The 23,275-nt window shown below is 40.8% G+C and overlaps 1 protein-coding gene across 2 annotated transcripts in view; it reads right to left on the reverse strand.

Annotated features, from left to right (window-relative positions):
* The window catches only part of MYH9 (myosin heavy chain 9), a 70,454-nt gene extending 50,465 nt beyond the window's left edge, over positions 1 to 19,989 (reverse strand). For both annotated transcript variants that reach the window (XM_054632470.2, XM_077178538.1), the window contains exons 1-2: positions 19,835 to 19,989; positions 3,979 to 4,331 (exon numbers count right to left, since the gene is read on the reverse strand). In XM_054632470.2, coding sequence (XP_054488445.1) covers positions 3,979 to 4,311 — 333 coding nt within the window. In that variant the 5' untranslated portion in view covers positions 4,312 to 4,331; positions 19,835 to 19,989. The remainder of the gene's footprint in view (positions 1 to 3,978; positions 4,332 to 19,834) is intronic.
* Positions 19,990 to 23,275: the final 3,286 nt, after the last annotated feature.

The following is a 23,275-nucleotide window of genomic DNA, read 5'->3' on the forward strand; positions in this document are numbered from 1 at the left end:
CTATGACAGCAAACTTCCATTTCTCAATTGGTTTCCACTGCCTTAAATTGCACAGTTCTGAGGGAATACAACTGTCAAAACACTTCCAGTGAAAATATTAAGCTTCTTAAAAAAAAACCCACAGACCCAAACTTTGAAATCTGAGTACCTTAAAAAAAAAACCAACAATTTTTTTTACTTGCAAAGGGAATAAGAAGAGGAGAGGCTTCTTAGATATTTCCTAGACATTCTAAGAATAGCATTCCAAGCCCTGCTCCTGGGGCTTAGTGCTATCCTAGCTCCCTGTCAACTTTAGAAGCAGCTGTTTGGAACATCTGGAGATGAGCAGCTTCCTACAGCAACTTGCAGTGCTACCAGAAGAGAGTACATTTGGCACTTTTTATTTCTATTGCCAAGATCTCTTCTATTGTTTGCTCAATGAAAAAAGAGTGCTTTGGAGTGGTAGAGAGTTCTCCACAAGGAGCACAGAGAGTACTTAATCAGATTTAGCTCCTTAGCTAAAGGTAAGGATTAGACTGCAGTGATCAGAAGGGTGAAAATAGCATCTACTACACAGTTTGTGGTAGCAGATGCAGTTTATGTCCAATCTTTCTACATGCTGGCTTAACACTAAGTAACAAGTCTGCTGTTATATGCAGCAGATTCAGATATAGATTCAGACAGAAGTCCTCCAGGAAGTGAGTTTTTCATAGATACTTAAGGTTTCTTTTCCACATCCCAGTATAAACAATCAATCTATGTTTCCAGACCTACTCTTTTTTCCCCCTCCTTTTTTTTTCCAATAATTTTTTTTAAATATTTGAGGACTATTTGAGTGGCTTACAGAAAATACTAAATGTCTTTCCAAAGTGGAAAACTATGAAAGTTGGCTAAAAACCTTTTGGCATAGTACTTCTAAAGTTCCAGGAAGCTAAGCTTCTAGTCAGGTTAGGTTTCAGGTGGTGCTTGAAGAGAGCAGTTTAAGGAGTTTACAGCAACCAAGCCAGCAATGTCAGTTCCTTTTGCCTCAGTTTTAGTTCTCCATCAAGTCTGACAGCACTTGCACAGCACAGAATAAAAGCTGGAAGTCTGGATGATGCTTTCCTGACCTTTGACTACACCGGTGGAACACAGAGTAGGACAAAGAGACAGAAATGGGTCAATGCAAGAGCAGCATGTTCACAGTGCACACAAGTCCACAAGGAAGGTAGAGCTTTCTTAGCTGTGTATGTGTGACTCCTCATAGCTGTGACTGCTGATAGATCAGAATGGTTGCTTTTCCTGTAAGTAGAGTTCATGTCTAAAGCCACCCTATGGATGAGAGCAGCAGTTTAGAAAAGGGAACACATTAATTTCACTTAGAGTGATGAAGCCATGAGGCAAGTATGTAAGAAGAAGCTACCACCTTCTTCCAGCATTCTGCTTGCCAGGAGAAATACCTAAGGGAAGTTTCCAAGCAGTAAAACGACCTCAGCTGTGTGAAGGGATATTTTTGCCTAATAAAGACAGGCAACTAATTATGGCTGGGATAAAAAACTGAGTAAGACCACCACGTCATGACTGCTGGTTGAGGCAACTGACAGTTTCATATAGGAAGCAAGTTGAGTTGTATGTATAAGCAGAAGCTGCCAGCCCTACCACAGAGAAGAGTTATCTTCATCTTATTGAAGTACAAATAAAGACTCATATGCATAAATCCCTGAATTGAACCCAAGGTTCCAATTCAAAGGCTCATCTATTATAAGCATAGCTGGCTTGGAAATCTGTACTTTGTCTCAGACATTACTATCTCAAAATAGAATTCTGGCATTACCTTTCACTAACTATTTCAAGTGACACACACGCCAAACTGGAACTAGTTTTATTTTTCTAACTGGTAAACTAACTCTGAGGAGTTGAAAGGACCATCTGCAGCATGGCACAAAGCTGACAGCATCAGAAAATTTATTTTCCAGTAACAGTTAACTTCAATAAAATAACTGGAACATGTAAGATTGAGTTTTGAGTTTCACACTGAATACAAACAAAACAGTTCAGGTAAGCAAAAATGATTCTCAAAAGCTGAAAATGATCTTTTGATAAAGGATTCTCAATAGAAAGGGTTAATATGAAAGCCAGTCTCTTAGCAAGTCACCTCAGTGCAGAACCAATCCACACATGGAAATAAGCAAAATGGTGTTTGGAGTCAAGCTCTTAGTTCTTGAATTGTTTGTCACTCCTCACTCAAAATTTGCCTGCACCAGCAATAAGATTTCCCTCTTTGTATTACAGGATGAAAAGACAAAAAAATAAAGATAGATAAAAAGGCAAAAAGATAATAACTTATAAAAACACACAGCCTTGCTGCCAAATAAGAAAGAAAGGAGAAGAACAGAACTGAACTATGCCTGCAATCTTTCCAGAGACATTTCTGCTGGAGATGCACTGCGTCTACTCCCTTTCTTCAAGCGGATTAATGATCAACCAACAGCCACTCCAATGAAAGTATTTTAAGCCTTCCCATAAATCTCCTGACTTGCTGAGAACTGCTGACAGGTGAGATCAGTCCATTTCACAAGTGCACAGGAACACAGTTTTGGCAAGACTCAGATTCTGTAATAGAGCAACACTATGCAAGGTTTGCTTGGGTGAAGGGTGTGGGGATTTTTTACAAAAAAAACCTCACAATCTTCTTACAATCCAATTAGAAGAACTCAATTTATTAGTCACAGGCCATGTCTGAAATTTCAAATGGTATCTTGCAAGATATGTGAAACAGCCCATTGCACAGCATACAACAGACCTTGAGACACTGCTGAATTATTTTCAACAATTATTATATAATGTAGCAGCATTTCCTACTCTAAAAGTGTTACACGTGGATCTTGCATATCCTATTTCATCTGAATACCAAGAGTTTTCCACCTGAGAGTAGATTTTGACAAATAGTGGAAGGAGTTGTTAACTACAAAAATAATAAACTACGTAAACCTCCAATCACATTAGTTCTCAAATTTTGACATCAGACTGTGGAAATCAGACTAAATTTGTATCAGCCTTGCATCTTTCAGATAGGCTCTGATAATTTCTCCAATAGTCATCTGTATGCCTTCATGCCACTCCAGAAGAGCAGACACAGCACTAGTAAGTCATGGGTTTCTCCCTTGTGTTCTCCCTAGTCCTGTTTTAACCAATCACTGCACACAAATTTTACATTACCACTGAGTTTAACAACTCATTCTATAACTGCAGAGTATTAATAAAGCAGAGGCTAGCATGACCAACATCTGCTTGCTAAACATAGGCAACATGAAGGGAAAAATCAGAAGGGAACTGAAGAACCAGGTCAAGGTTCCAAAGTCTCCTTCCCCTATTTATTGCCTTTGATATTGAGTGAAGTGATTGCTGCCTGCTTCATTGGGTATGACCCTTGGTCCCATAAATGGTGTCTGTTATTTACACAGCAATGAGAAGCAGGAATCTCTGCTCTTGTCCATTTGGAGACGGAAAGAAAAGGAACATTTCCTATCTCTAAGTACATGGAGGCACACATGTTTCCTCTCTAGAAAGATGCTCTGAGATCCACACAAAAAGCTTGGCACTTCTTTCCCACTGAAGCTCCAGACATGGGAAACACATTTCAGATGCTGGATGGAATAGGACTGTGTTTTTATTATTATTATTTGGTTAGGTTCAGATCAGACTCCCTGTTTACCACTACCCAACTGCTCTTGTGTCTTGCTAAGAGAAAGTTAAAAGGCATTCAAAACATCCTGCAAACAAAGACATTAAAACATTAAAGCCAGATTTACCATAGCATTCTTTGAAACTTTCAACATTAACTAGAGGGGGATTGGTGTAGTTTAGTGAAAAAATTTTAAGTAGAGGGAGGAAGGTAGGTCACATGATGAGTTGTGTATAGGGGCAATGAAAGGCTAACACATGCATTTAGGAGCAATTACATTAAGTTCACACACTATGTCATCAGGAACTCCTACCCCAACAGACAAGATTACTTACATAGATCAGTCCTGAGTAGTATCTCTCCTTCAAGTTGTGAAGCACAGAAGCCTCATTCAGGCACGTCAGCTCTGCCATATCTTCTACTTTAGAGAATTTGGGGGGGTTCATCTTCTGGATGTCATCCTTATTTACTTTCACTTTCTTTCCGTTCTCTGCCAGTTCCACGATGGCTTCATCTCCCACTTCTTCCTTCAGGCTAGCTGCCTCAAAGCCATTCTTCTCTGAGGGAACCCATACCAGCTTCTTAGCTGCCCAGTCAGCCTGAGTCAGGGGGTTATTGATGATGTTTTTGTCCACATAAAGGTACTTATCTGCGTCTCTTTGCGACATTATGGTTTACAGCTGGGGACCTGTGAAGAAAGGGGGAAACAAAGAAAAAAGTTATTTTTAAAGCCTCGATTTGCCTTGCAACTTCTCAGAGGCAGACAGGCACATGCTAAGTACTCTGAATCCCTGGTCATTAGAGCATGCCTCTCCCTCCTTTAATTTCATGTTAGCAAGCACTGCTAAAGTTGTCAAACTTCCAATAAGGCCAAGGTTTTGCTTGCCAAGAGTATGAAAAAAACCAAACTAGCAAGCAGTTTATAAAAAACCCAAAACCTACAACAAAACACCAACCGTTAAGCATTTGGAAGCCATTATTTGGCAGAAAAGAGGAAGCACATTAAAGTGGCAAGCACCAAACAATTTGTGCCAATCCTCATAGCATCAGACACTATGTCAGTAACATTCTGGTCAAGAGTAACCCTTCACTGCTCTACTTGGTAGAGATATTGGCTCAGAAATAAAATCATAAATGTGTAATCAACACTTTTACTTTTTATCTCCTTATCCTGATAAGCTATAAATCAAAACCCACAACTTCTCAGAAATGTCAACAACCAGCCTAAAATGTGAGGTGCAGTTTACTTCTAAAAGATAGCAGTAATTTGCAGACACCAGTTAAGACTGATATTAGATACTTTCCATCACCAGCTTAGTAGTAATACCCAACCCACCAGTTTATATGGGTTTTTTTTCCTAGATAATGTTCAGTAGCACAATATCTCCGAGATAGTAACAGAATAAATCAGGAAGCTCTACAGCTAAATATCTTCTATTAACATCCTACTATGAAGCTGTGGTCAGATAGAGGAGAGAGTTTCATCCCTACAGAAGGGAGACTTAGGCTGCATACTTGAAAAATGGCACCCTAGATTTAGTGTTTCATCAAAACCAGAACACTACCGCCAGGGATTTTCCAGTTTATAAGGCAGCAATTTTATTAGTGCCATTCAAAAGTCCTTTCAATCAGAAAAGGACTGCATGCGTCAAGGCTCATTAACCATGTAACAGCAGCCTCTTTACAAGATCCCATAAACATTACTTCTCAAATTCTTCCTCACAAAGATACCAGTGTCCTCAATATATGTTTCTCATAGCTTGAATAGAAACTAGAGCTCTTTATTACCTAAAGAACAGAAAATGAAAATATGAGTACTCATGTCCTAGAAGGCTATCAGGAGCTATATGGATAATTTCTCTACAGAATTCATATTTACAAACCAGCAGGCAAATCAAGTAAGTGAAGTCTGACTGCACACACTGCAGACAAAAAGATATTGAAAGCAGGACAGAAGCAGCTCAATTCCCAAAACATGCATGAGAGCAACAATAGATGTAGAGTCCCAGCATTAGCAAACAGTGAATGAAGCCAGAAAAGCATCAGCCATAATAATGATGGGCGCCAATGCCCACACCAGTCATTTGTAAGCGTGTAGGGAAATTCCTTTCAACAAATGTATCACTGTAAGGGGTATGTAACTTTGTGCCAGACACTGTATGGATAGCTGTATATTCACAGTCAAAAATTCTTCAGCAAACAAAGAGAAAATCACTCTATAAATAATCACTTCCTTTAGTTTGAGTTTAAAATCTTTGTCTTAAGCCTTACTGAATATGCCAAGCAGCTATTCCACACTTGACCTCATCTTTCCTTCCCCACAGGGTCACTGACACCTCCACCTTAACCACAATGGTGATTCTCAGAACAACTCCTCCTTCTCATATTATTCCTGAAAACTAGATTTTAATGGATACATGATGAAGAGATATATTGTAAAGACAAGATGCAGCAGTCTGGAGGCTGCCATAAAAAACCTGAGCTGTCAGGAGAGCTCCAAGACCATCCTATAACAGCAAGCCTGACAGAGTATATAGCAAATAAAGAAGGCCAACAATTCAACAGAAGATATTAGGATTTCATGACACTGCAGAGTATCATCTGCAGGCTGTGATCAAATGGTTAAAAAAAGGGAGTGGAAGGAAAGAGGGGAAAAAGAAAAAAAAAAGAAATAAATATTCAATTGTGTTTAGAGTTGTATCAGGTTTGGCAAAGCAACAGCTGTGCTCTGCCCTCCATTACACAGCTTCCTGCCTATGCAACTCCCAGAATGTAACCAGTTGCCTTTTTTGGCTATAATCAGGCAGGACACAGAGGCACTATGCTTCAGCTAAATTCAGTTTCATCATTTCCTGAGGAATCCAAAGTAACCATCCATCTGAAGTGTCCTACATTACAGTGAAACAGTCCTCACTTCCTCACTGCTAGAGTACATGCATGCATTCAGTATACCTTCAGATACATTCTAGGATAAAGACTAATTCTTTTTTTGGCAAAGGAGTAGATAAAACCACAATAAATCTTTCAAAGAGTATCCCCAGTCAGTCCTAGATCTGAAGAGAACTAAGAAAATAAGATAGTTACAGAGAGGTTAATCAAATTCCTTGCAGGAACAGAATCCCAAATTATCTCACATACTACAAGAGTGTATTCTTCAGCCAGTAAGAGATCATTCTAGAGCATCTATACCTTTTTATTTTCAGGGCTCAAAACAACTTTCACAGTAAGAGGAGAAATAGCCTAACACAGCTATTCTAAAATCTCACCAAACACTAAGTTCAAGATATTTTTAATATATTAAATATATATTAATATAGTATAATCTAGTGTATATAAATATATATATATATTTTATATAAGTTAATATATATTAAGTACTACCAAACAGTAGTGAGGAGATTCCAAAAGGGTCTGCACCTCAGACTTGAAAATTCCCCTATTGCATGGCAGCAGCAGCCTTCTTATCATCATCTTAAACTAGCTCTCCTGTGCTCCAGAACAGAACCCTCATGTAGTAGAAGTAACAGACAGAGGCTCAAACTAAGATAACATGGCATTAGAGCTATTCTGGAGGCTGACTGCGAACCCACAGGGCGTCTAAACTAGCAATACCACAAACCAACCATTAATTTGTCTTCTCCACAAGAACAGTACCAGAGGAATCAGATTCAGCAAGCTCCATCTCATGGACTCTTAAACTTATCTTCCTAGCTTATGCTGCATTTGACTGGACATTTCTAAAAATCCCTTAAAGTGGTGGTCAAGGAAGGAAGCAAGCCCAGTAAGCTCTTACACCAACTAACAATGAATGCAAATCATTGCTGTTTTAGGAACAAATTAGGAAGCAATTTGTTTGCCTGGTAGTTTGCATTTGGGTAGTTTGCATAGTTACATAGATAATTATGTAGGACAAGGACATTTATCTTTGCATAGCTATTGTGCAACTGCCAGATGAGAATGCCATTAACAATATTCTTTTTGATGCCAGTCTATAGGCAAGAGGACCAAAGAATACAGAAGGAAGACAGACCATCCTTGTTTTGAGTTTAAATGTCTCCTTCCTAGTATTGTTTCCAAAAATTACATACTACGGTCACTTCCCCATTAACCCAGTATGTTCCCTTATTGTGGTTCACAGCAGTCTGGGGAAGAGGCTGGTCAAACTTTGCTTGTTTTCCATTATTTCAGAATCCAAGAGATATTCTTTGTCATTTAACTAACTACATAATTGCCACAAAGATGCCATACAGTCACAGAGAGAGACAAAATTCTCTCTACAGTCATGAATAGGATAGGACCAAGACATCAGTATGTAGTGCAACCTTAAAAAGTAATACCAACTGCCCTGTTGACATACATATTTCCCAGCAGACAGATTCTTTTGAGAGGAACAAGTCAAACACTGGATTTAACTTAAGATGACATGCATTCCCATTGAATTAGGCAGAATTACTCCAAACCCTCACATATGAATACAGTCATATGGACAGAAGTTTACCTTAGTCTCCTGCAATTTCATAGCCTTAAGGCTTGAATTATAAGACACTTCACACACACTCTACTTAAAGCAACATCAAGTGCTTCCCATAAACCTGGGAACAAATACTTTATCTGGTTTGGAAAGGTCTAAAGGCTACCTCTGCTGTAAGGTCCCTTTCTTTCAATTACAAGTGTTTTACAACTGCTAAAAGCACAGAACATTACCTATTTGTAATTAAATTTTCAGTAACTATTTGTATTACATCCCCCATTCCCCCCAGACATTTACTCTGTCAGCAGCCACAGAATTGTTCCTGGGAGTGAGCCACTGCTCAATTAGATAAGCTTGAGCTTTACTAACTATGGAGCTAACAGCTGAAGTAGAAATAGAATTCATAAGAATTCTATACTTATTTCATAAGAGCATTAATGCAAGAGTTAAAGCATCATACTTACAAGTACTAGAGCACTGGCTGGGCAAGGAAATACCTCTAATCTGAGTTACCTAAACCATCATTAAAGTAGGGATCCCTACACTGCTCTTTCTTGGCTTCAGCCTCATTCCTAGCAAAGATGCATTACTATACTGGAATAGACAGTTTTATTCACACACCATTTCATTTCCCTGCTTTAATGAATTATGACAAGTTTGTGCTACCGAGGATGCTAAACAGCCATATACATGCACTGAATCCTTGGCAATTCAGATCAACACTTCAGAACTTTGCTGTAAGACTGAGCCAGCCTGAAAAGCGATGTAAGTGGATAATTACTGGAAGTTTTCTTCTGTTTCATATCTGCCAGTAAGACACTGTTACAAATTTTCTGTGATTTCATATTAAACAATCTTCCCACATGGTTTGCCTAGTGGCCTTTCTACTTGCAGTGCAAGAGGAACTACCCTAAAGGGTGACAAAAAGAATGAACAATAAACAGCAAACATATTTAGACTACAAGTTAATTTCCCTTTCTTTAAAGAGTTCAGCTTTTAAAGGCAGTTCATGAATACAACTTTGCCACCACACCACATTCCAAACTATCTTACCTTTAGCAGCTTGTCAGAGGGTGCAATACAAGACAAAAGGCTCTTTCTCAGAACAAAAGGACTGCACACCATTTCTATAAGCAAGACAAGATTTTTGCACTAGAAAGTTACAGCACTACTGGTCACTCATGGCCCTATTTCAGGTACAACTAAGTTGCACTCAGTGAAGACTTTGATTATTTGTTAATACACAGCATTTAAAAACAAATCTGAGAAGCTGCTAATGATTGAAACTAAGTTTGGTCAGTAACAGTCATATGATGGGAATCGTTGCTTAGCTATGATCTGAACAGCTAATACTTGTATTATTCCTGCAATTCAACTATTTCACTTTCCCCAGCCAGCTGAATGTGGTTCCTCAAATTAGATTTAAGAGCAGCTGAACGCTAGACTAAACTAGTCTGAAATAGACTTTAATGGCCAGGCTAGCTACAGTGACCATGAACTGACATTATAAAACCCCTAACCTACCAATAAAAAACTTCCTATAACTCCCTTGTATTCACTAAGGAACTGTTCAGATCTCATTTGTTTAGGTTAGAGTGACACTTCACAACTCCAAGTGCCAGTATATTTATGGAAAAGAAAACTGTAAAGTTTGTTAGCCCAAACTGCTCCAATTTGTAAGCAACACCTACATAAAAACCGGGGTTTAAATTACTAAGGGTGAGAAATGAATCACAAGGAGGCAGAGGGAAAGGAAAGGGAAAAGCTGGCAGGAAGCTGAACTGATGGACAGGTTATAGCTGCTTATTTCCCAAGTTCAGTACATTGAGACACACCAGTGCTTGATGCTTCAGGCTGAACGCAAGAATCACGAATTTCAGTTATCCCACAGAGAATACATCACCAGGCAAGTACCCGAGCTCGCAATTAACACCCCCTCACAGGCAGCCCCACGCTGAAGGCACAGAGCTGCACTTACCCTTTCCATTCAGAATGCTGCCATGCAGACTCATTTCTTCTATTTCAGCTTTATTTGGGACTCAATGACTGCTATTAGGCTTACTGAAGTTCACTGCTTTCCTCTCCAGTCACAGTCTGACTCACACAATACATTGTTGAAAGATTTATTTCACAACTGGAATGCAGTTTGCTGGCAATTATTGTTGCATATTCAGTTTGACTGTAGTGCTGCCCAGACTTGCCAGCTACCCTGTTTATTACTGTAAATTAAACTCTAGGTAGAGCACTAAAGTGCCCTCTCTGTATGTGGGGCTCTAAGAACCAAGAATGAGGAATCTAATTATCTAATGCATAAGTGATGCTTCTATTGCACAGAAGTGACTTACTGGCCAGACTACAGGCAAGACAAAAGAAAGAAACTGAAGGAAATTCCGCATCTTCCAAGTGGCCTAAAGGTACCCAACACACATCCTCAGAAGAGTGAACATGGAATAAATGTTTCTCGGTTTCTCCATGTCCAGCCCTCTTCATCAGCTGCCAAGCACCACGTTGATATGTGTGAAGCAGCACTTTCATATATTCTGCTGTAACAGCTGACAGAAGGGGTTTGCTCTGGCAGCTGGGACATCCCATAGCAAAATGCAAAGGCCACAAAGCCACGTACAAGCAAGACACTTACATGCCACTTAATAATCACCTTTTCTCTCCACTGGGTTCAAATACAGTAGGAGTGTGAGAACAGTCCTACAAGCATGGCATATGTTCATTTAACAAATATTAATGCCAATCTGAAGAGGCTACTTTTGGGTACCAAAGACTGAAAAGAGGGTAAAAATGCAGTGGCTTCACCACGGGCTACAGAAGCACAGGAACAATCTTGGGCAACCACACTGCATGCAGTAATTAACCACTGTAGGTTACAGGCAAATAAAGGCAGGCACTAGCTTCCTAAGTTAATGCTAGGGCGGGTATGCTTGCCTCTATTTTAATTGCACCTTATGAGTTCAGGGAGACAAAGACTACCACACTACCATGTAGATGGCACCAATACAGTTAATCAGCTCTATGAAGCCTGTGCATGCTGTTTAAACACACCAAACACTGATTTAGGGAGGGGGAGGGTAGCCTTCTGTTGATTTCAAGTCCAGTCTTTAGCATGACAAAGCTAGGCTGGCTGCCACCCAACCCCATTCACTTTGAATAAATATTCAAAGTTTACAATCCTGCATAATACACTTTCTGCAACTGTTGTTTCTCATTAGTGGAGTACAGTACATGCCTTCTCAGCAGAGGAGAGAATTCCTCTTACAGAGACAGTGTGCCCACAAGGAAAACATTCCAGGGGGAGAACACATTCTTCGTGACCACTCAGCAAAGTAATCCCACTTAAGGAGACAGCTGTAGTTCAGAAAATTGCAGCCCATCCCTGCTGTTCAAGCTGTTTTGCTGGAAGACTTGTTTTCAGGAGGCATAATGGCCTGCATAAGTTCTGATCAGGCATGCAGAGTTCCCTACGGACATTGCAGGAGAGAGGGGGGAAGAGCTTAGAAAGTTTTAACCTTTGTTACCTCGGGGTCACTTTTCATCTCTTCCCTGATATTCTGATTTAAGGCAAAAATGTATCTGCCAAGAACTCTGAGGCACTGTATAAGGTAGCTCTACATACATCAATTAGCACTCTCTGTCATCTTTGTCAATGCCGGGTTTCAATTCACTGCAAGAGCGAACAAGAAATAAAACAATTACATCTGCTGGTTCATCCTTTTAGATGCAAATATTTAGCATTTACCTGGCCAAGATAAAGTCATCTTACAGGAACAATTACTCTTGCTAACATTAACTGACAAATTGCTTTGATCAATACTACTAATCATCTTCCAGCTCATAATGAAAAGAACAAATCATCAGTGTAAATATGTCCAGTAAATAATTTTAAAAAGTATTATTTTTACTTTGCAGCAGAAGTTTCTCTAGAAACTTCCAGTTCAGCCTACTGTGCCAAACTAGGACTGTGTACAATCAGCCTTCTGCTACATCTCATATTTTTATTTTTGTTTCAAATCATTCTGCTGCACATTTACAGCAGCTACGGGGATGGCAGGCAAAAATCTGTACTGTCTTTACAGGATCCAAGCTGGATTCTCAACCCTTCCAGCAATACATAACAGTTCAATAAGAAGACCTACATCTCTGTTTATGACAGTGATGTCTGAGGTAGGGGTCTGAAGAATGACTTTTTCTGGACATGAGAACACAGCAACTCTTAAACAAAGAAGAAAAAGCTACATAGCCTTTGCGTTCCAGGATGTGTAAGGAGGCCAGGTTGAAAGTATTTATTTTTTTTTATTATTTTTTATTTGTATTATATTTGTTTTATAAATACTTATGCTCATAAATATCATGTTCAAGATGGTCTCAAAATCCAGCTTGTGGCATTTCCCTATTGCATTCAAGGTCTGGCACAGCCTCTTAGCTATCCATTATAAGCATTGTTCTACAGAAAGCTCCTGGCGCAGTAGAGCACACGAGGAACACTCAAGTTTGTCTTCTGGTTAGCTTGCTCCCTCCCTGACCTGTGCTTTCTTCTCTCATTGGCAAATATATCAGTCTTTAAACAGGAACAGCATTAGGCATCACTAATTTTAGAATTCACCCAACCGTGTCCTCCTGTCTGGATCTCCTGAAACACGGATTTTTATGTTAGAGGAGAAGAAAGGACTCATCTTTCAATCTCAAATGAATAAAAGCAAGGGCACTTGAAGTAGAAACCTAGTCTGGACTATTACAATCATGGCTATATGGCATATAAAATTTTCTATTTTCTGGTAATTCTAGAAAAGACTTTTTTGGAAAAAAAAAAAGAAAATTATCTCCTTTTGACAGGTGACTGATATGACATTCCATGGTTTCCATACAAGGAAACAAATATAATTTGAAACTTTCCAATAAAGTTTTGCTTTCTGCCCTAAAAGGACAAAAAACAACATAAGGAAACACTGACCACACAAAACTGTTTTGTGTGTTTCCACCATAGTTAACAAGATTGTCCACACCCATATACACAGCAGTGCTGTGGTGGTGAGGCACTGGAACAGGCTGCCCAGAGAAGTTCTGCATGCCTCATCCCTGGAAGTGTTCAAGGCCAGGTTGGATGGAGCTCTGAGCAACCTGGCCTGGTGAAAGGTGTCCCTCGTGGCAGGGGATTGAGACAAAATGATCTTTAAGGTCCCTTCCAACCCAAACAATCCCGTGACTCTCTGATATTCTTCTCCTTATCTACGTGAGCAAGAGCTGAACCACTACTGCAGCTGCACTTTTTCCTAACAGAATTAGCAATAATACAACATGGTGATATTTATCACTTAAGTCTACATCAATTTTTTTTGAGCACTAAAGAACTAAAATTTATTTATACAATTCTGCCCATTATGAAAAAAAAATAGGATTTGCCACATAACAGATTAGCTCCCACCATGTGCAAGAAGAAGATAAACTGATTTTGCACATGTATATGTCAGTGCTACATGGGCAATGTAGATAGCTTTTAGAAGTTACATTAATTTGCCTAATAAATTGGCAATCCTTCTTTTATGACTAATACATCTTTCTCATCACATTTGTGTGTTCTCATTTTACTTTTCCCATCATATACTGCATTAAACTTGGAAAGGGCCATTAAACCAATTCACAATAATTTACTGTGTAATGAAACGTCACAGACTTTAGTGTCTGCTATAAAGATTCATACTGCAACATAAACCAGTTCGCTTAGCTTTTATTGCCTGGGTAAAGTCACAAATCTTAAGTCACAATTTAAAGAGTTTTTGTGCTTGTAGAGAAATCTTATTTGGTATTTATCCTCCTCTAAGAAAGAATATTTACTTGGTCAGTATGCAGACACATACACTTGAAACACAGCTGTTCCAAGAATCCAATTATTTAACTATTTTAGGTAGTCAACTGTATATCTGCATCCATACCTCCATTTATTTAAACAATTCTGAGAAGTCTGAATACATTCCACTTGATGTCAGAAAGGGATAAAATCATTTCTATCTCTGAACAACGGGGAAAAAAGCAACGTCTGAACCACAACTATGAAGAACAAAATATCTTTAAGTGGCATTCTGCTAAAAAAATAAAATTCTACTAATACAAAAGAAATATTTCTTAGACTACCTCATATGCATTTACAAGTAAAAAGTAAAGTTGTTTTCTAGATAGCTACCACAATGAGGAATTTATGAATTAAATTGCTGTTTCTGGTTATCTTCATCTCAAATCCTCTCCTTCTGACCTGTTCCACTCACTAACTGTTAAACACACAGCTACCCATCCTCATAACCACCCAAAAAACCCAAAGCAAAGTGTCAATACCTTCCTCTACATTTAGAACTATGACTGATACAGCTAAAACAGAAGCCTGAGAGTATTTTTATCTATATTTAAAAAAAGGTGCAAAAATCAATTTACCATATAAACCAACTAGTTTCAAGTTCTTAGGCAGGAACTTACTAATCCAGTTCAGTGGTTTGATTTCAGATTTACATTCAGTATTTCTTGAGAAGTTCTTTCATCTAAACACCCTATACCTGTTCAAGTATGTCTAAATCCTAAGATAAGGTTTCTTTTTCTTAAATTGATAGCACATCAATTAAAATTACTTTGTTCACACATTTCAAAAAACTGATTTTATAAATTCTGGCACAGAAAGATTGGAATCTCTCGCAATAAGTGGCAAGCAGACCTACATGTAACAGTCCCTGTCAAAAAGAACTTACTAACAATTGACCTACAAACTGATAAGTACTGTTGAGTCAGTCACATTTCAAAAGAAACAGAAGCAACTAAATTTTTAATTGAAATTTGGCTGTAGGTTTCCTTTCTTTTTTTTTTTCTTGGACATTTAAAACAATTCTGTTACTATAACTGGGTTGGTTGTTGACCATAACCAACTTGAACCAAAGTCAAATCTACTGCACCTCCAAGGTTGAGTAAAAGAGTCTAAATTCAAATGAACTGGTCAAATCTTGAGCTTAAAAGAAAAACACAGGTGAATGTACTCTCATCACCACAAACAATAAAAAGCGAAGTAAACTATTACAAGAGCATGCTTTAAGTCTAAGATTTTAAACAGGAAGCTGCCCAGCAGGAAAAAAAAAAAAAAACTCTGACTGCACACAAGTGACAAAATAGAGCTGTAAAATTTCTCTAAACCTTTTTTCTTACAAGTCTGAAGGCCCACTTTGCTTTCGCGCAAATCAGAACTCCAGTTCTGTGCAGAGGCATATATCACAATGGATTTCCTGGCGAGACTCATTAAAATGGTAGCTCTTGATGAATGGAAGTATTCATCAGTTAAGAAGACTTCATGATACAGATTTTCAAGTTAAGTTTCCCTTAACATATTAATTATTAGCCTGACATTACTGAAGTCACTTACCCATGTGGTTTTATTTACTGCTCTCAGTAAAGTCAGCATACATGCATTAGGAGAAATTTCTATTTCTAGTCATGAAGACAAGCAGAATCCAAACCCTATGTACAAAACTCTAGAGGCATAAATTTCATAAATAAGTCATGGAGTCAAGACACAGCATACAGCATTACATTTTATTATACCACTCTGCAACCAGCAGCAATACATTTGTAATACTTCTATAAGAAAAAATTTATAGCAGACAAAGTATGCCAGATCAATTTTCCCTTTTGCTATGGTTAAAAAAAAACATGACTTAGCAGTACTAGCTCCAGAAGTATCACACAATGAAATCAATCACAGCTCCATTACCAGAAAACTGCAGACACTAGTCTAGTTTCTCTAGACTCTAGACTAGTTTCTCCAGACTCTTCAGGATGCTCAGAACAGCAACAGATTGTGATGAATGGTAACAGGCCAAAGGACCATTAATTGAAAATGGGGACTAACCCATTATGCTGAACACAACTGGGCTAGAGTGAGGTCAGAAGCTTTTAAACCACTACAGTGCAGTGGCCTAGGACTACAAGACGAATCAGTGTTGAGATTATTACTTCAAGTACTCCAAACAAGTTCTCACAGCCACTGAAGAAAAAAGCGAAGCAGATAAACCATAATTAAGATGAACTTGTAAATTGATGCATTTCGTTTCGTTGGACAACACCCATTTGCATTAGCTTCCAGGGCAGAAGTTGCATTTGTGTTTTCGTTTCAGCGTACTTTATTAAAATCAGGTTGCTAGTTTCCATCTCTTTCTACACTAGAAAACTCAATTAGAACCATGGTGTGGTTAAACTGAAAAGAAATTTAAGGTACAAGGTCACCGAGCCACCATTAAGTTAGAACAACTGCCAGCAAAAACAATGCTGCTGTAGGCAATCCTCTGCTATTATAGTTTTGTTCCAACCCACAGAAGACTTAATGTCAGGCACACAATTTCTCTACTTAACATGCAAACAGCTCTGCCTCAATTATAAACTAAGAAAGCAAAGAGTAACGAGATATTTACACAAGAAATCAAAGAAAAAATTTATGTTAGAGGGCACTGGCAGCATTATTAAGTCAAACAAACAAAAATACATTAAATCATACATTGAGGATTAAGGTTTTGGACACCTTTTAGTAGACATGCACACTAATTGGGAGGCTCTAAAATGCACTCCAGTCATCAGTTAGTTTCAGCATGTTACCCAATAACCCAAAGCTACCACACCAAAAAGTAGATGTACTGTGGGGGATAACACAACCTTAGCTTTGACTTCCCCTTTCAGTAAACCTTGCATTAACTAGATGAGTTCCTGTAGCTCCCACGGGCCCACTTATAATCTCACCCTATTACGGTCACACTAATCCATAAGCGACATCAATCTGGGCAAGACACAGGCCTAGGGATGGGGTGGAAATGGACGACTGAGAAGAATCAGCTCAGAAATCACAATACCTCTGACACGTGTCCTGTCTCTTTTGTTCTGGACGTTAACAGAACCAAATCTGAAATTTGGATATAGACAGACACAACTGAAGTGTATTTTTACAAAGCCAGCAGTAGCTGATATACATGCACTCCCTCATACCTGCATGTGAATAGCCTGACACACAACCAGCCTGTGAATTATTACATGAAAACAGTCAGTACACTATTTTTAAAGACTTCCAAGATAATAATGGTTCGTGTTTTCAAGATAGTTTGTTGAAGTGGTAAATGCAAGTCTTGCATTTGTAGTAGATACATTTGCAGTGCTAAGTAATCTTGCAAAGAGACTCAAGATGCACCTGTGGCATCTAACTGCAAGGCAGTTTTCAACTTGAAGATGAGTGAGTATTAGAGCTACCACTGGCTACATAGCTTGAACACTCTCCAACATTTTTCATATTACCTAAATAATATGCTGGACAACAAAGATTATTTTAGCTTCCTAAGTGAGAGATTTTTCTGTTCTCTTTCCTATGATTTTACTGGACAAGGTTGTTTTTATTTTCATTATTATTATTATTACTTTTTCATTAGATTCATTTAAAATATTATGGTGCAGCTCTCACAAGCTATTTGTCTTCTTAAAACATTCTGAAACACATCAAAATCTATGCAGAGGAAATAATGAAAAAAATCTTATTCTTTATCTCTTGAGATGAAATTATCATCTGGCAACTTTTTTCTTACAAGATTAACTTGAAAGAAAAAAAGAAACAAAGAAACAACCAAAAAACCAACCCAGGACCGTGGTAGAAAAAGCTTAACAATCTATGCAAAGGCCAATAAAAGGACTTCAGTTTCTCCACTCATTCTTTTGAGGCAGACAAAACCTGATGATTAAGTCTTCCTGTTTATACAGAAACAGACACAGGCTACTCAGTGGTGCAAACGCTTCTCCAGAGGTCTTCCAAAGTCAGACCTTGGCTACACAAGTCAAGCATCCAAGAGATAACACCAGATTCCAAAAAGAACCACATCACTCACCAGCTTGGTGCCAGTCACACTCACTTGGATGTTTCAGGTCAGTAAAGAAGTTCAGATCCCCATTTTTACCCACTACTACCAATTTTGCTTCTATTTTAGTATTATAGAAAACTTTGCCTGTCCACCTCCATAAAGACAGTGCACATAGAATGAATAAGTGCAATAACACATCATTTCAGCAGTTCCACCTGATATGGAGCATCACAGAACTGTTGAATGATTTCCTTGTAGTTATTTTCACAAGGTCAGATTAGCATGAAGTCTTGTGTTTATACAGTTTGGAAAATTGTGATTAACAACTTCAAAACCCTTCTGTGCCACTTACATTTATCAATTGCTTTCCCCTCATTACAACTTTCTAGTTAATAAAAATATCAGTTTATCTCACTGAAGCCTTGTGAGAGCACTACAGATGCAGACAGTGCATCTATGAGTCAATACCTATCTGCACCATGATTTTTGCTGCCATTTTTGCTGGAATGCCATCAATAAGTGAACTTAGTCACATCGTGACCTAGTGACTAATTTCAAAGGCATTTTACACAGGCACTAACTGATTAGAGGGTTGTTACTTTGGAGTTAAAACTTTACCATACCTAGCCTTATGAACAGGAGATGTATACAAGAGTCAAGAATGTGTAATTTAATCTTTCAATCCACGGTTCAACAGTCTCCATATAAGTTACCTTGTATTTCCTTACAGCGGGCAAATTATAGATGGACCTTGGCCTGCAGACTACTACAGTATCTTTACAAGTTTGAAGCGTACTTTTTTAATGCATTGTTTGAGAGATTACTCTGTTTTGGAAGACCTGCCCAGTTATAAAAAAGCTTAGGTTCTTAGTCCACTCTGATGGAGTGTGGCTCAGGACATCGTGACAGGATATGGCAGAAAATCCTACAGAAGAAAGATCAAGAGCACAAACAGTGCTTCGAGAAGAAAAAAAAAAAGAAGGAAAGGAATTGTAAAGAGGAAAACAAAGTGGAATTAAAGAGTCACTGTGTGCAGAGTTTGCTGACCAATGCAGTTTACTTCTGAAAAATCCCCTTTTAGTACCAGAAGCATGTTATTCTTTTAAAACTCATTTCACCCTGTGTTTAGGCAAATTAGGAGCAATTCTCATTAAACTTCCTGGGAAGGCACCGCGCTCGGGGGCTATGAAACTTGTTACTTTCCACACCTACCGAGGACAAGTCGGTAAAGATACCACTCAAAGCCGGAGAACTTTTACTACTCGGTTGGAGGTGATGCCTGAAAGCACAAGCTATCTGCAAGAGCTCTCGGTGCAAGCTTCATCTTGCCCTGTCACTCCCTCCTCCCTCCCTTTCTCCTGGCCCAAACCGAACGAGGAAGTGGAGCCGGGCGGGCGGGCGGAAGCCAAGCCCATGGCGGTGTCTGCAGGAGGGCTGTCAGCCCGTGACTCAGGCTGCAGCCCTGACAGCTGCAGCCCCCGGCGGCCCCTGCCCGCTGCCCCCGCGGGCCGGGCAGCGGAGGGAAGGAGGGAGGGGAAGGAGCTGGCTCCGGCGGCACAGGGCGCCAGTCACCCACCCCACCTGCGGGAGGCCGGTTCGCGGGGCGTGCAGGGAGCAGAGCGGCAACTACGCGGGCACGCACGGCCCCGGGGCACGGGGGAGTCACGGGGAGCACAGCAGCACGGCAGGTCCCTACGGGGACCGAGCGGACACGGAGCGGCGGGACAGCGGGAGCCTTCTCGCCCGGCCGGACAAAGAGGCGCCAAACCCGGCGAGGGAGGGAGGAAAGCGCGGCGCCAGGGGGGAAAACTAGAGCCACCCGCGCCCACCGCCCCGCCCGACCGGCTTCACCTGAGCCCGGCTACGGTGGAGGAAAGGAAACGCCGCGGCGGCGGCTGCGCTCCTCACGGCAAGAGTGCGGCGTCCTCCGGCTGCGGCTCCTCCCGCGGCACCGTGACCGCCGCTCGCTCACCGGCTCTGCTGAGCCGCCCGCCTGCCCGGGCGGGGCCGCCCCGCCCCCCGGTCGCCAATGGTGCCGCCGCTCCTGAAGACTGACGGGCACCCTGACCAATCAGAATGGCCAAGATGTGCGGAGGCTGAGGAAGCCGTTGAGCCGTTAGCAACGCCCGTGCGCCCCGCCCGGCCCCGCCCCGCTCAGCTCAGCCCGGCACCGCTGCCGCTCGGGTGGGGAGTGGCGGCAGCGGCTGAGGGGCTTTGGGGGCGCCGAGGGCTCCACCCTGCTGGCTGTGGGGTCGGGTAGGGCTCCCCCGCTCCGATCCGCTCGGGTCGAGCCCGGCCGAGCCGCCCCCACAACGCCCCACGCCGCGGCAGCCCCACAATGCCCCGCGCCGGCCTTTGGTGCTGCCGAGGGCAGCGGGTGCGGCCCGGCCGGGAGCAGGAGAGGGGCTCCGCGGGGCCATGGGCTGCGGGCCCGGCCGGGAGTGGTAGTGGGGCCGGGACCAGGAGCAGCAGTGGGGCTCCGCGGGTCCCCGCCGCCTGAGGCCGTGCCAGAAGTCCTCCGAGACGGGGTTGGGGGTGTCCGGCCAAGAGGTTCCCACTCAGCCTCGTTGTAGTGCAAAATACCTGCAACAGTCAAAATTTTGTTTCACAGAGTCATTTAGGTTGAAAAAGGTCTCTGAGATCATCGAGTCCAACCTATGACCGAACACCACCACGTTAACCACATCATTGCACGGAGTGCCGCATTCAGTCTTTCCTTGAACACCTCCAGGAATGGTGACTCCCCCACCTCTCTGGGCAGCCCATTCCCATGTCTAATCACTTTCTGTGAAAAAATTCCTTCTAATGTCCAGCCTGGCTCAGCTTGAGGCCATGATCTCACCCTGTCAGTGGCTGCCTGGGAGAGGAGACTGACCCCCACCTGGCTACAGCCTCCTTTCAGGCAGTTGTAGAGATTGATAAGGTCTCCCCTGAGCCTCCTTTTTTCTAGGCTCAACAACTGCAGGTTCCTCGGTTTCTCATAAGACTTTTCATCCAGATCCTTCACCCGGAAGGTAAGGATCTTGTTTCCTTTCACTGGACTCTAAGGGACAAGGCTGAGGCAGGCAGAAGCGTGAGTGTAAGCAGCCCCTGATACTGCTAAGGTCTTTGAACAGCCAGTGTGCATGCTCACAGAGGCCCGAAATGTATTTTAAAAGGCAGGCTGAAAGACTGATGTGTGAAAAGACAAAGGTGGTGTAATTCTGCCTCCTTATATTAAGTGGAACTTCAGGATGAGCTAAAGGAGGAAGCAATAGCCAGGATGTGAGACCAAAGTCCTTCTGAAAGGAGTACAGCATATCTTAATCCATATGCCAGATCCAGAAAAGCAGATAAGGTTTACTGCACCCTTTATGAGAATATAGAAATACAAGGGTCCTTCCCTTTATGACTTCCTACTTTGTGCAAAAAGGGTACATTTGCAGATGTAGTGCCAGTGACAGAAAATGCAAGGCAAAATTTACTGGTGGCAGTATCAATGCTACAAGCAGAAGAGGCAAATGAAGTTAAAGAGGCTTGAATAAAGAGGGAAGTTAATGGAGAAGTATCTATAGTAAGTGTTTCTTGTCTGAGTGAAACACTTAAAGCTTAGAAAGGTTCACTGCAGCAGTTTGGAAACAATCCTAGACATTTTTATCTCAAGACACAGAAGACAGTGGGAGAAATCACTGAAAGGTGATTGTACAGCTGAGTATCAGGGACACAGAAGTGTCACTGTTAGACGCAGAGGTGAGAAATGTAAATACAGATGCAAAATACAAATGAGAATTTAATTTGGTCATGAGAAAGGAATATACAGGGTACGTCTTTGCTAGTGCTTCAAGGTAGAAAATGAAAGGAAGCTGGAATTGTGACAGACAGCCACCTACATAGCCAGATGCCTTTGGATTTACTGTGAGGGTGATGAGGCACTGGCAGAGGTTGCCCAGAGAAGCTGTAGATGCCCCATCCCTTGAAGTGTTCAAGGACAGAGTAGATGGAGTACTGAGTAACCTGGTCTAGTGGAAACTGTCCCTGCCCATGCCCGGGGAGTTGAAACTGCCTGATCTTTAGTGTCCCTTCCAACCCAAGCCATTCCATAATTCTATGGTCAGTCCAGTGGCTCATACTCAGCCATGAAAAAAGTGACCAACATATGGAACAGATATTTATTAGCTGAACAACATGGTTTTAACTTCTCCCACAAAAATGAAGCAGAAGGAAAATAGTGGAGGTAACCAAATATATCAAAAGCTTTTTAAGAACATGAGAAGCTGCATGATTAGCCATGTGGCTGAGAAAGGAAAGGTAAGCAAAGGAAAGCAGTATCAAGTCTAAACAGAGCTTTTAAAGGAGGAAAAGTAGCAGATCTTAGCTAGGAAAGCTAGTACAAAAGGCAACATGAACTGACAGCCATAGTTACTTTGGAAATAAAAGATAATGACTGGAAGCATGAAATGCAGACATAAAAAGGTTGTCACAAAGTCATTTTTGAAGAGTGTATATTATTGGTAGTTTAAATTCTTTTATTTTTCTCTGACTCTCACACTCACAAATGTTCTCTGCTCTTCCTAATGCTCAGATTTAAGGCTAAGGTCAGACTGGACTGCCTTCTTAATGTTTGGCCCTTTTTTGTTTTCTTTTTTTTTTTTTTTAATATAAATCTAAGAACTTGGTCCCTCTCCTGTTTAATTGATATTAAAACTTTCTTGATGCCTTCATCAGTAAAGCATCAAGACTGAGTTCAGAACAAAGACTAGTACAGGTTTACACCATCTTCCCCCTTCACAAAAAGTGTATCCCGCCTCTATAGAAAACTGTGTGTTTCCCTCATGATCAGATTTGTAGATGTGCCATACTTGAGCCAAGTCAGATTTTAAATGTCTGTCTTCTGTAGCTTGATTACGTTGAAAACAAGTGCAATAGGTTTTTGTTGGCAGGAAGTTACCCAAAAAAGGGGACACGCCTTAGAGGAAAACAAGAGTGACTAAAGAGCTATCAGCCTGATTTTATACATCTGTTACTTTCTACAAATTCACAGGATGTTTAGGTGGATCTTTCTGATCAACTTCAGTCATATTTTCCATCAGTGTTTGCAAGCCAGCATGATTTGGAAGAACAAACCTGTAATGGTCACTGAATTCTGGAAAACATCTAAATAGCAAAGAGATTTACCAGTTTGTTGGGAATAAATTAATGGCACTGTAGTATTTCCAAAGGGAAACAAATCTATGAGGCAGTGAGCATCCAGAGATACTTTGCTAACTTTTACACACCAGACAAAGGGCCACTTTGCTCAACTACAGTGTTTTC

The sequence above is a fragment of the Agelaius phoeniceus genome, chromosome 5 (assembly GCF_051311805.1).
Source record: "Agelaius phoeniceus isolate bAgePho1 chromosome 5, bAgePho1.hap1, whole genome shotgun sequence".
Lineage (NCBI taxonomy): Eukaryota > Metazoa > Chordata > Aves > Passeriformes > Icteridae > Agelaius > Agelaius phoeniceus.